The sequence below is a fragment of the Ascaphus truei genome, chromosome 3 (genome assembly GCF_040206685.1).
Source record: "Ascaphus truei isolate aAscTru1 chromosome 3, aAscTru1.hap1, whole genome shotgun sequence".
NCBI classification, from domain to species: Eukaryota; Metazoa; Chordata; class Amphibia; order Anura; family Ascaphidae; genus Ascaphus; species Ascaphus truei.
Genome location: NC_134485.1, coordinates 144426517 through 144441028, shown reverse-complemented (window position 1 = coordinate 144441028; position 14512 = coordinate 144426517). Strand labels below are relative to the sequence as shown.

Sequence of the window (14512 nt, the reverse complement as noted above, 5' to 3'; positions counted from 1 at the left end):
ACGATTGATTTGAGAACTACTGTATGCAAATCAGCAATAGCCAATATTATACTCTTTTTGCCAAAATCATACATTATAAGATATTTACACCCAAGGAGGCACTTAAAAAAAATGTATGATGTACTCTAAAGGAGTTTTTAAAAGTAGAGGCTTATACCTTCCCACATATTTTACCTTATTTGATTATTGGGAGAATCTATAGTTACAAAAGGAAATAAATCTGGCCAGTTAGGAACTTGCGATCAGTCAATTACAACAGAACATCAATTGGTTTTCCCAGTGAAAAAGATTTCTTATTATAATTAACTTGCATTACAATTCATTAGACAAAGAATGTACTGTGTACTACTGGTATGTGAGAAGTATTTTTGTTTTAATAAGAGCTTGGATTAAATTACCTATACATTTCTAGTTTTTTAATTTGTCTGTAGAACATCTAATCAACCAAGTGTAGTTTGTATAGTACTATACAGTGGAGGGTTTACGGATCCTGTATGATGTACGGTGGAGGTTTTTTGTCACTTTTTTACCCACCGTAACTTATTTAATGTGTGGTTGAAACGCTTCTTGCTTCACATTAACCAACCTACCACGATGAGACCTAAAAGGTTGAAACTGTTATCTGTGAGTAGGTTTACTGGCTGTGCACCTTTTTATCCCAGTCTGTCCTGAAAAGCTGTGTAATGCAGCAGACAAAAGCTTACTGTATAAGGACCCATGTTAAAATGGATTTGAAGCAAAAGGTGCTCATTTGCATGTGATTTCCCAGAGTTCCTAGCTGCAGTGGAAGCATTGTATTCTAAGCGATAATGGCTGCAGACCTGTCTAAAACATGGGAATTTGCTCACGAGTACTATACGGTGGAGGGTGTTTTTCACTTTTTTTACCCACCATAATTTATTTAATATATAGCAAAGGAAAAGGAACATATCTATCTTGTTTATTTGTTCTACTAACAAGTGCTTAATTCCTGGGATCCTAATAGATTAATTTCTACAGATTTGTATATTAGATTCAGCATTTCCCTAGCTGTTGGATACTATTAGGGTTGCCACATTTACGTTTTTTAAATACTGGCCGCCGAAATTCAGTAGGAAAATTTAAGCCCAGACATTTCCTACAGGATATGTTTTCATTATAAAAACACACACCGTTTCTGGCCCCTCCCCCTCTATCTCTCAGCCTCCCCTCCTTCCCACAGCTCCCCTTCCTCCCCCTCCTCACAGCCCCCTTTCCTCTCCCTCCTCACAGCCCCCTTTCCTCTCCCTCCTCACAGCCCCCTTCCTCTCCCTCCTCACAGCCCCCTTCCTCTCCCTACTCACAGCCCCCTTCCTCTCCCTCCTCACAGCCCCCTTCCTCTCCCTCCTCACAGCCCCCTTCCTCTCCCTCCTCACAGCCCCATTCCTCTCCCTCTCCTCACAGCCCCCTTCCTCTCCCTCTCCTCACAGCCCCCTTCCTCTCCCTCTCCTCACAGCCCCCTTCCTCTCCCTCTCCTCACAGCTCCCCTCCTCCCTCTCCTCACAGCCTACCTCTCCTCACAGCCCCCCTGCTCTGTCTCCTCACAGCCTCTCCTCCGTCTACTCATAGCCCCCCTCCTCCGTCTACTCATAGCCCCCCTCCTCCGTCTCCTCATCACAGCCTCCCCCTCCTCACTTCCCCCTACCTCCCCCTCCTCACAGCCACCCTCCGCCCCCCCACCATCCTCCTCCGTCTCCTCACAGCTCCCCTCCTCTGTTTCCTCCTCACAGCCACCTCCTCTGTCTCCTCCTCACAGCCCCCCTCCTCCGCCGCTTACACCTAGCCTACTGTATCCACTTTATACCATCATGATAGTGGTTACTATTTCAGGTGTGACATATTAATGTTTTTCTTGGGTATGCTTTATTTTTAGCACTGTGGGACTATCCTGTGTTTTAATGCTGCTACTCTGCATTATGTTATGGTGAGGTTATTTAGCTGTGTTAGTATACTTTGGACCCTGTCTCCATATATTTCTATGGGGCTATGAGTATAGGTTCAAACTAGCACCTATATTCACCATATATTTTCCGTCTCGCCCACTAGGGGATCTTTTTAGTTTTTTGTAATTTAGTTGTCATTTTATGCATTTCGTCATATTTTAGTGTGTAATAAAATTGTATATTTTTCTGTTGTGCTATAGTTTAGGTTGTGTGGGAATTTCCCATTTGGTCCGTAATATTTTCAATCTAGTGGTACAATTTATTAAACTGGTACTTTATGTATATTATATTATGTAATGAGTGCAACTTATAGGGACTTCTAGTGACCCCTTCTGGTCACTTATCTGTGTTTTGCTAACTACTTTCCCTATGCACCGTTAAACAACATCTCTTTTGTATGGTGAGCAAGGTGTTTCTGTGTGTTTTCATTTTTGCAACCAACAAGATATGAGTGACTTTATGTCTTCATAGATGTGGCATCATTATTATTTTATGTTCTAAAGGACATTTTTTGACAACTAAAGATGTTGACTCAAAAGAGTGCAACACTTCGAAAATCATACTACAACGATAGTGTGCACTTTTACATGTTTTGAGTGCATCTCTATTGATGATTGACATGTTAAGACGCTTGAGAGAATCTCTTTTAACTTGTATAGCCTTTTTATGCCTCTCGTTATTTTCATATATCAGCATTTGAAACCACAATTATCTTGCTTTTTAATGACAGTATAGTAAGCCATAGTATCCCAAGCTAGTGCGCTTGGTAACATAAACTTGATGTTTGTTGGATGAAGATGTTTTTCTTGTACAATTCGCTATCTGTATTCTTTTTACAGTGGACGATAGCAAAATATGCTCCTCGGTTCAATGGCTTTCAGCAGCAGGACTCACAAGAGTTGTTAGCTTTTCTCTTGGATGGCCTCCATGAAGATCTGAACAGAGTCCATGACAAGCCATATGTTGAACTGAAAGACAGCGATGGCCGGCCAGATTGGGAAGTTGCTGCAGAAGTGAGTTGTGACATTTGGACAAAGTAGTTCTAAAAATTGGTGGAACTCCTATAAAAATATCATAATAGCAAATAAATATAGCATAGTGATGTGAGGTGTCACTGAAAAATAAATTTTTCACAAACTGCACTTAAAAAAAAAAAGATGTCAAATTATGGTATGAATTACTAGTCTAAGGGGCCTATTCTAGTAGCTTCAATAACTTTGCTGCCGTCTCGAGCAATGTGGCATGACCCCACCGAATGGTTTGTCATTTGTGTTATCATGGTATTCAGAAAGAATCAAACTATTTTCACAAGTCACAAATTGGGAGGTAGGAAAATGCCAATACCGTACGGGACAGCATCGATGGTATCTCAGCCTTTTTAAAAGTTCTCCCCCATGCGATCTGGCACCCCATACCGGGGCCTGTAACTTGGGAAGCAGGGGGAACCCGAGGCTGAAATTAATGCGGTTCAGCTCCAGAGACCCCCTGCTACAGTACACTGTTATTAAAATGTAAATAAAAACAGCTTAATTACCTTAGCGGCTAGGGGTTTGTTGGGGGTAGAGAAGGTGGGTCGTTGGGTGCCCATTCATTGCTATTGGGGTTATTTTTTTCTCACATTGAGGGCATAGGTAACCACACTGGCAATCAATGGGTGTATTGGCTAGTATTGTATTTTAATGTTTGTGGGTAGCAGGAGGGGTTAACCCCATCATTACCTTAGCGATCGTAACCGTTGAGGTAATGAAGGGGTTAACTCCTTCCGCAACCCTCCAGCAAGGTCTAAACACCCACCACGGGCCAAATACCACCTTCACCCACCCCTGCTACCCACAATAAACCGGGCACTAGTATTTAACCCCTTCATTGTCTTAGCGGTTAGCCGCTACTGTAATGAAGCTGCCTGTAAATGTATTTTTATTGCATTGGATTGAAGCAGGGGGTCTCCAGAGCTGGTATTAATGCATATCGGCTCCGGAGACTCCCGGCTACAATCCGATGCAGGAAAAATAAAAAATACATTTCTAAGTCCTACCCCAAATCCCATCACTGGCGAGATGAAATTGCTGAGTAGCTGGCTAGGTGAGAACCTCGATGTTCTTATCAGAGCTACTAGAATAGGGTGATTTTTATAAAAAAAACGTGAGTTGGAGCTGTCTGGACACTTATTCCCTTATTCATTGTGATTTAACCATGGACTATTTGAGCACTACATTCTACTGTCCAATTGTTTGAGCAGGAGTGCTACCGCTCGGGGAGATGCACTTCCCATACGTGTTTGGCAGGTCATCTGAGCTTTCTGAATAGCTATTTTACCTTTTTAGTTATCGAAGCTACTAGAATAGGCCCCTAAGACGGGTAACGCCAAATATCCAGATAAAAGAAAAATACAAAAGGATCTGGCACACATAAATACACTAGTCAGAATCACTTGTACTGTACTCCATTATGTTACCTTTTTTTTAGGTGGGTGGGGGTGGATTTATCTATTGCTTCAAATCCAAATTGCCTCAACAATTTAGCATAAAATAGCACATAGCATAAAATAAATTCAACATAATTCCACATTGTTGTTCATCAACGTATTGATGTGTGCCATTGTCTATTACATTGTCATTTTGGTGTAAATTACTTCCGAACAAGTGTTTTTTTTTTTTTTGGTATGTTGAGCCAACAAAGGTGGATCACGGGTCACTGGATAACCAATAATAGAAAGATGGCTTTTACTTGTAATAGTGGGGTCATAGCTCTGTATGCCGTTCTCTAAATGGTTAATAAAATTAGATTGACGGTGATTGTTAATTAATTACTGTGTATAGGTTCTTAGACTTGTTTTTTTAATTATGCTTTTGTACCTGATTTGTTTCCCATATTTTATTTTGTTATAGCAAGGTATTTATACAGTTTTACTGCCTTCTCGTGGTTTCTAGGTGCCAACTATTAACACGCAGTGAGACATTTTGACTTTATTGCAGTCCCATGTGGCAGCAAATGCATTTTAATGAATTGTTACAAATGTGTAATCAGAATTTTGTGCACACCCATAATGTCACATTATTTACAGACTCACTGTCCTAGATTCACTAAACTCCATTAAACTTGCATTTATGTCGTACCCATAAAAAAAATATATATATATATATATATCTTTTTATTATGGGTTGTTATAAGTATTTTTAACTCGTAAATATCACTAATATTTCTATCTAGAAATTATGCACTATGTAAAATAAGACTCTAAATGTTGTAATTATCATTTATTTGTAAAGCGCCAAGATATTTCTGCATCACTACAATGGGAGTACAGAGATGTAAATTATATAAAAAGTGTTATGTTCCAAATAAGGACAAACATGCACAAACAGATACAAAAGGTAATGAGGGCCCTGCTCATGAGTAGAGGAAATGTGGAACAAGGGATGTAGTATTGAAAAAAAGATTGAGCACAGCAGAAAAAAGAAAATTGAGGACGGGAGGCAAGTTCAAAGTAAACATTGTTTAATTTAATGGGCATAAAAACCAAGAACAAATAAAAACAAAAAACTATGATAACGCACCTATGCGGAGATAAACACGTTAGAGAACCCCTGTTTTTTTGTTTTTGTTTGTTCTTGGCTTTTATGCCCACTAAATTAATTGATTTTTACTTTTAACTTGCCTCCCGCCCTCAATTTTCTTTTTTCAGCTCAATCTTTTTTTTTCAATACTACATCCCTCTACCGCATCGCAAGACTGAAGCACGCTTACGGAACCAGGTGGGAGGGACTTACTGTGAGTACAGCTGTAATTTGCTGCACACAGCTGACTTTAACACCCTGTAGCCAGTGTGGTCACGGTGCCTCATCTATACACACAGAGTTGGGGGGAGAGTGTTCCGTTACCTACCGGAGGGGTCTTCATGATACACGGAGACCACTAAGGAAGGAGTAGACTGAACCCGCATTGCCTTCCCCCGTTCTGCATCAACTCTCCGTAGTCCATATCTGTTGCATAGGCTGCCTCATCATTCCACACTTACTCGGTTGATTCGATGTACCATTGCTCATCATTAACCGCCTTAGGCCTGGGTCCCGCTGCTTCCGACGGCGCGCGCGGACGCGTGCGCATCACTCACCGGACATGAGTTCCTCCTGAGCTGGCCCCAGTCCCCCCTCGCTGCAAGGCTCGCTGCGCACTGTAACGCATCAGCCAGCAGGGGATACACGAGGATCGTGATCCCAAGCGGCGACGCATCACGTGGTGCGGCAGGGAGCCAATGAGGGAGGAGGAGGGGGCAAGGGGGAGGAGGGAAGCTGTCTAGAGCTTCGGTGCCTGTTTCAGGCGGTGCTTTCTGGGGAGGTTGCAGCTCTGGCTGCTGAGCTCGTCTTCTTCCCGGGGAGGGGGGAGGAGAGGCAGCAGCAGCAGATTGGGAGGAGGGAGGGAAGTGCAAAAGCATGACGGCACCGGCTGGAATCCTGTCTGCTGCTGTTTTGGCAGAGCCCCGAAAACCGGCTCTCACACACAGATTTAATAACATGGTCACCCAGTGCTGGGCTGCTGTCCCCCCACACACACAGATTTAATAACATGGTCACCCAGTGCTCAGTACCCATGGGGGGATGGACGGACGGAGCGACAGGGGAAGGGGGGGACAGCACGTAGAGCCCTCTGCTCAAACCACGTCCCCCCCCTGCTCCCTACAGACCGCATATAGCGGTCAAGTGCCTCTCCACGCACCGCCTGTCTGCAGTGCGGGCGTGTGGTCTGAGGCAGCGGGACCTTAGCCTAATGACTCAAGGTTCCTTATCCTTTATGGTTGGACTTTATTGCAATTTTATATGTTTGCTTCTATGCATCATCAATTTGATTCACTAAGTTTTTGTAGCACCGCTGGGGACTCGTGCCCAACCTTTTCTCTGGAATGTGGAACAATGTTGAAACCAAAGATAAAGTGCTCATTGTGGGATGGATTATGCCTCAGGATGGAGTATGGTTGAGCCGCACAACTGATCCCATTATGGTTTGAGGGTGATGGTGTTAGTGGATGTTAGATAGTGTGGAGATTCGCCCAGTCACACAGCTCATCCCAGTGGGTTGAAAAGGGGTAATGGAATGTTGGGGGTATGCCAGATATGCTACCTTGAAAAGGGGAATTTTCGTGGAGTTTTTACATTAAATGTCTGAATACTGGGGGAGAGTCTAATGGTGCATGGTAGGGAATTCCAGAGAGACTGGGTAGAACTGGAGAAGTCCTGTAGGTGGGTGAGAGGAGACAAGACCAGAACCAAAGGGGTTGTCATGGGCAAAATCTAGAGAGTGTTTAGGGATACATTTGGGGATCAGGGCTGAAATGTAAGGTGGGGCAGCGTCATTGAGAGCTTTGTAAGTCAGAGCTACGGGTTTAAATTTGTTTCTAGAGGATATGGGATACCAGTGTAGGGATTTGCATAGTGGAACAGTGAGTGAGGTAGCTGAATCTGGCAGCAGCATTTTGGATGGATTGAATTGGGGATGGGCTGAGAAGGTTGCAGTGGTCAAGGCGGGACAAGACGAGTGAGTGAATTACGATTTTGGTTACATCATGAGTGAGAAAGGGTGTATCCTGGTGATATTTCAGAGGTGGTTACGGCAGGACTTAGTCCTCAATGTGACTGAATGTGAGGAATGAAGAAATTAAAGACTGTGGGTATGACGTGTTTATGAGATTGTGGTGTTATTGACACTGAGGGAGAGTTTGGGTGTAGGAGTGGAAGGGGGAAAGAATATTAGTTCGGTTTTGGACAAGAGGAGATTGTTGGTAGACCGTTTGTGACATGGGATGAGAGAAAAAGTTAGATACATTTGGATGTCATCAGCATAGAGATGATACTAAAAGCCAAAAGATTGTATTAGTTTACCAAGAGATGAGGTGTATAGAGGAGAGCAGAGGCCCAAGGACAGATCCTTGTGGGACCTCAACAGAGTGTGGGTGAAGCGGATGAAACACCAGAGAAGGAAACCGTGAAATAGCCGTTGGATAGGTAGTTTGTAAACCAGGAGAGGGCTGTATCACGGAGGCCAATAGAGTGGAGTGTGTGCACGAGAAGGGGATGATCAACAGTGCAAATGCAGCAGAGAAATAAGGAGTGACCTTCTAGACAGCTGTGAGTAGGTCATTGGCCACTTCCGCTAGTGCTGTCTGCTTGGAGTGTTGAGGATGGAAATCAGATTGCAAAGAGTCAAGCAGGGAGTTGAAGGAGAGAAAGGGAGTTAAGGGCTGTATATAAGTCTCTCAAGTACCTTGGAGGCAAAGGGGAGAAGAAAGGTAGGGTGGTAGTGATAGAGGGATGCTGGGTCAAGAGAGGGTTTCTTTAGAAAAGGTGTGGTGGGTGCTTGTTTAAAATAAAATGTGCTGATAGTGAGAGTGTGTTTAAAAAGGGGAGTTATGATGGGTTTAGTGTGCCAGAGAGGGAGATGTTACATAGTTACATAGTAGATGAGGTTAAAAAAAGATGTATGTACTGTGACAAACGCCCCCCTTTTGTAGTGCTGACGTCTGCCTGGGATCTTCCCGACACAGTCTTCTAGGGTTAATTATACGAATAACCGGATCATACAAAGCATTATGTTGTTTAACTCGGGCTTCTGCCTGCTTTATTTTCACCCCAGTAAGGGACTGCAGCTTTAACAGATGTAGGCAGGAGGCACTCAGATATTAACCTTCAGCGGTTTACTCATATCACTGTTATAATATTTCACACACTGTCCCTTTAAGAAACCAAAAATAAATCATATAAAGAAATCCTATCCCATTCAGGGATCTAACTTCACAGCAGAATCAGCCTCTCTAACTTTTGCTGGGCCAACTAACCTGGTTTCCCAGCTTAAAACAATACCCTCTCATTTAGGGTCACTAGATACAGCATACAGTCTTTAGACACAGCAATAAACATTTGTTTGTCTTATCTGTTCGTGGTGGGGAACTCGGTCCAATGTGTCCAGGCAAATCTTCTGGTACTGCGATACTTGAAGGGTGTGTCCTCCCCGAACTGGATGCAGGTGAGCAGCGATACCCCCAGCCTCCAGGCTCTAAGAAGAGAGACTGAAAAGCAACCCTCTCTGCTCGAAATACCTGTTCTAGTGATTAGGAGAGAAGGTGAGGGAGAACTAGACACATTGTAAACTGTGGTCTGGATTTTCTATCCACCAGCCCGAGTTAATGGAAGCTGTGGAACGGATTATTTTGCACTATTCCTGCACTTTCTGACCTAAAACCGGGCAGAAAGCTGCCTAATATCTTTGGACTATGTCACAGTACATTAAGTTCAACCTATGCTAAATTTAGACGACAGATAGTTATCATATATTTGTATTTGCAGTATTTTGATCCAGAGGAAGTCAAACAAAAAAATCCAAGTGAGACATCATCCAATGATGTCTCATAAGGAGGAAAATAAATAATTTCCTGGTTTCAAATAATGGCAATCAGATTCCTCCCTGGATCAACATCCTTCCCATGTTTACTTATTTGGCATGGAACCCTTTCCTCTGTTGCTGGTGAAATCTCTTGTACTCCAACCTTAAGTTAAGGGATGACCATGTATTGTTTGTACTGCCCTTGAGATTAATTATTCTTTTGAGAGCTCCTTATATTGACCCTGGATATATTTGTATATAGTTATTTATATCCCCTCTTAGATGCCTCTTTTCTAATGTTAACAAATCTAATTTAGCTACTGTAGACTCTCCACATCAGATTTTCCATCTCCTTTATTATTTTGGTGGCTTTTCTCTGCTCTTTTTCTAGTTTCATGTATTTTTTTATGGAGTGGTGCCCCAAACTGTACTCCATATTCAAGGTGTGGTCTTACGAATGCTTTATAGGCGTAGTGGCATAATTATGCTAACTTCCCTTCCATCCGGTCCCTGTTTAATTGCAAGATAAGATTTTGTTTGACTTTGCAGCTACTGCATAACTTTGGGCACTGTTGCTAAGCCTGCTGTCTACAAGAACTCCTAAATCCTTCTCCATCAACTATTGACCTAATTTTGCCCTATTTCATATGTAAGCCATCTGTTTATTCTTGTTTTTCAAATGCATAACCATACATGTATCTGTATTAAATCTCATCTGCCATTTACCTGCCCAGTTTTCAGTCTATCCAAGTCCTTCTGGAGAGAAATTGCATCCTGCTCTAATTTTTCTATCTTACACAATTTAGTGTCATCAGCAAAGATGGAGACTTCGCCCTATATTCCAACCTCAAGCTCATTAAAAATAAGTTAATGGTTATTAAGTTACTAATAAACATGATGTGAGGAAATTGGATCAAGGGGCAGGTTGTAGAGCAAGATGATGAGAGGAACACATCCTCGGTCAACCTCAGTTATCCTCCGCCACAGGGAAAAATGAACTGAGGGTAGAAAGGTAGGTAGTGGGTGCAGGTGTAGTTGGGCAGAGAAGGGAGTTAGAAGCGGTGAATAGGCATTGAGGGTGAGGACAGAGTTTGTATGAGGGAAGAAAAGTATGGTTTGCTTAGTAAGGGAAAGGGTACTGTAGGATGAGTATGAAATTATTGTAGAGAAAATCTGCTTTAGAGCAGGATTTTCTCCAGTAACGTTCAGCATTGCGTGAGCACTTTTGAAGTTAGTGGGTAAAGTGTGTGCGCCATGGCTGTAGGTTAAAGTGTTGGAATCGACGTCCGGTAGCAGGAGCCATCTTGTCTAAGGCTGATGACTGTGTACCATCGTATGGAGAGGTTGCTAGGTCAGGGCAGGAAAGGGCGGAGAGAGGAGAGGTAAAAAAAAATGTGAAAATTGGAGGTGGTTCTAAAGCAGCGGTGCGCAAACTGGGGGGCGCGAGACTGTCTGCGGGGGCCGCAGGGTTTACAGAGGCCCCACCCGCTTCCCGAAGGCACTTAAATGAAGTGGCAGGGAAGCGACAAAGGCCTCTGTAAACCTCACATTCGCCATGTGTTAAATTACGCCACAAGATCATGTTACGTTATGACGCCGGAGCCGAGGTAAGAGGGGGGGAGTCGCAGAGAGAGGGGAACTGCTGGCATGGGGGCGCAGAGAAAGTTTGCGCACCCCTGTTCTAGAGCATGTAGGTTTCTGTATGTGGAAGTAGGTGTTGTGGAGGGTGCTATGTAGAGTGAAGCTAAAGTTAGGAGGTGATGATCAGAGAGAGGGAAGGGTGTGTTTAGAGAGGTTAGAGACTTAACAGAAGTGGGAGAAAACCAGGCCAAGTGATTTTCCATTGCAGTGAGTAGGAGAGGTGAGACCATAGGAGGAGGTCCAAGAAATTGAGAAGTGACATTGGGCTTGTCAATAGGTATGTTAAAGTCTCCCAGGATGACAGTAGGTGTGGCAGAAGAGAGGGAATGATGAAGCCACACGGCAACATTGTCCTTAAATTAAGAGGTTGGTCCAGTTAGTTGATAAATGACAGCAATAGGGGGGGAGAGACGGACAGTGTAGACTTCGAATGTTAAGGAGTTGGAGTGAAAACGGGGTATGATGTGAAATATGCAGTATGGGGAAAGTAGTAAGCCAACTCATCTGCCCTGGCTGTTCTCTAGTCTGCAGGTGTGGCTAAGGAAGAGACAACTATAGGAGAGTGAAACAAGGGAGGCCGTGTATGAAGGGGTGAGACAGGTTTCTGTGATGGCTAGAATATTGCAATAAATAATGCAGTAATTTAATACTCGAGTTAGAAATTATGTTAAAATATCACTTGAGGGGTACTGTTATGTAATACCATTTCTTCGAAAACTCTGCAGAAAATAATTTAACAGCAAAAAAACAAAACACAACCAAATTCACTACAACCCAATATTTATTTTTTCTCATTGATCTTTTTATTAAGTTTTTCAAACATGTTTTTGCTGGCATTCAAAATCCAGATGAAAGTAAAAATAACTAACAATAAAATACAAGATAAATTACAAAAATCATATTACAAACAATATATAGCTCCTACACGCAAGTATTATTTATTTATTGTTTACGCTATTTATATCACGCACAGTGTCTTGATTAACACTTCCTTATCACACATGTCCCATCATTACCCTATTTAAACATCCTTTAGTGGTACTGATTCCATGACCACTGTTATAACATCTAATATATGGGGATCTGGTATACAGTCATAAACTCCATTTTGATATGTATTGACTGTTCGGGACAGATCTCCTTAAGATACACACATTCCTACACCCACTGATTCACAGATTAATTTTCACATTTTTGTGAGATTATGCATTTGTATATTTTGTGTTTTGCACTACCACAAATATGAGCACCGCTAATATTGGTAGCACTAGAGACTACCCTGAAATAATAATGAATACTGATTTTACCCTATTAGACATCTCTTATATCTCTGGGGTAATTTTTAATTATTATCCTTATGTACCGTTACATCACATGGTTTGCATTCCATACTGATTTTGCATATCCAATGAGAACTTTTGAGCCCTCCAACACAGACTCAGTATGGTCTTTCTCCCTCCAGCAGAAAAGACAGGTACATGAGAATTGTGCCAGGTAGTGTTAGGAACTGCAGATTGGGCATTCCATGAAGTGGCTGCAGGATTATAACCTTTTGGCCAAAGGGTTTAACTAAATTACCCTTTTTCATGAGCAGATAAGCACTGAGGTATTGCACTATATGTTGTCATTTTGTGAGATGTGCTGGCCTTTCTGTTTTTGTTTAATAATGAATACTGATTTTATCCTATTAGACATCTCTTATATCTCTGGGTTAATTTGTAATTTTTATCCTTATGTGCTGTTACATCACATGGTTTGCATTCCATACTGATTGTGCATATCCAATGGGAACTTTTGAACCCTCCAACTAGGTTCTCTTAGATGTTTATTATCCAAATATCATGTCCTATGTTAATTACCAGATGTAGCCAATACGGTGTGATTGGCTATTTGGCCGATATTCTGTTCGGATTAGCCGCCAGAATGCAGAGCCCCTGCTCTTTTAGAGCATATATACCTACCATAGGGATCAAAACTTTAGACTCCTCCCCCCCTGAAGAAGCGTGTTTTCATGCGAAACGATCGTTTCGGATACATAGGACGTCACGACATCTTCCTGCACGGCTTGTATCAGGTGTTACTTTTCTATTCAATAGCGGGTCCGCTGAGACCAATGCTTTACTGTTTAGACTGTTACAAATACTTATATATAGCTTATAAGCTTGTTTGCAACTAATCTAACTTTTATTTAGCTGCGGCTATGTATTTAGCAGCTGATTTTACAGCTGGGATTCACTTATACTAGTGAGTTATACGCTATGGCTGCCCGGGTAATCATTTCATACATACTGACTTGGTGTGCTTATATTCCGATAGCAGTTCACTATATTGTTAGTACTAGTTTAGATATATACTATCCTTATTTGTTTACACAATGCTTTTTGGTTATTCTTATTTGTGACTGTCATGTTGCAAGTTATACTCATATGTGACTACTATGTTACATATAAGCAAGATTTGACCTTATACATATCTGCAGGAGTATACCATTAAAAGGGAAGCTTTCTAAAGCTATTTGGAATATACTACTCTGAGATATACAGTATGGTCTTGGCACCTACCTATGTTTTATTTACAGTATTGTCACAGACTTATATGTAGACAAGTCCTGGTTCTGCCGTTATAGTTTTTAGACAATACAGTACCACTGCATGTCCGCCGCTGTTGATATTTCCATAAAGACATAGGTGCACCCTAGCTGAATCCTGCATGCACTGTGATTTTATACTACCTAGCAGGAGTTAAATTAGTTTATATCCCTTTGTCAGTATAGAGTGTACAGGCATACCCCACATTAACGTACGCAATGGGACCGGAGCATGTATGTAAAGTGAAAATGTACTTAAAGTGATGCACTACCTTTTCCCCACTTATCGATGCATGTACTGTACTGCAATCGTCATATACAGGCATAACTGATGTAAATAACGCATGTGTAACAGGCTCTACAGTCTCCCCGCTTGCGCACCGCTTCGGTACAGGTAGGGAGCCGGTATTGCTGTTCAGGACGTGCTGACAGGCGCATGCGTGAGCTGCTGTTTGCCTATTGAGCGAGATGTACTCACTCGCGAGTGTACTTAAAGTGAGTGTACTTAAACCGGGGTATGCCTGTAATGAGTTTATTTAACCTATTGGAGGTAATCATTATTACATATAGTCACTCTATTATCCACTCAACTACAGGGACTTTTTAATACTGTACATATGTTTTTAATTATTGATTGTGAGTTACTATATTTGATGCAATTACGTTTTATTATTTTGTTCTAAATATTCCAGTCCTCACGGCTCATTTGATTAGCTTACAGTAATATTTCTGGTGGACCACTGTTGTCCTCACTGCTGTTACAGCATTGAGTGCATTTATATGGGGAGTCTTTTGACCCTTCTTGGATCAACTCTGGTATACTATAACTTATCTCCATGCACCTGCTTTATTTCCTTATATTCTTGCTTACCATTAGAATGTATCTTTGCTCTATCTGTTGGTTAAGTCCTAACTTCTAATTAGGACTGAACTTGGACTACTGTCTAAG

The 14512-nt window shown here is 42.0% G+C and overlaps 1 protein-coding gene across 10 annotated transcripts in view; it reads left to right on the top strand.

Moving 5' to 3' along the window:
• Positions 1-14512, top strand: part of USP32 (ubiquitin specific peptidase 32) — a 331878-nt gene that overhangs the window by 248775 nt on the left and 68591 nt on the right. For all 10 annotated transcript variants that reach the window (XM_075589607.1, XM_075589608.1, XM_075589613.1 and 7 more), the window contains one exon: positions 2801-2974. In XM_075589607.1, the coding sequence (XP_075445722.1) occupies positions 2801-2974 (174 nt within the window). The remainder of the gene's footprint in view (positions 1-2800; positions 2975-14512) is intronic.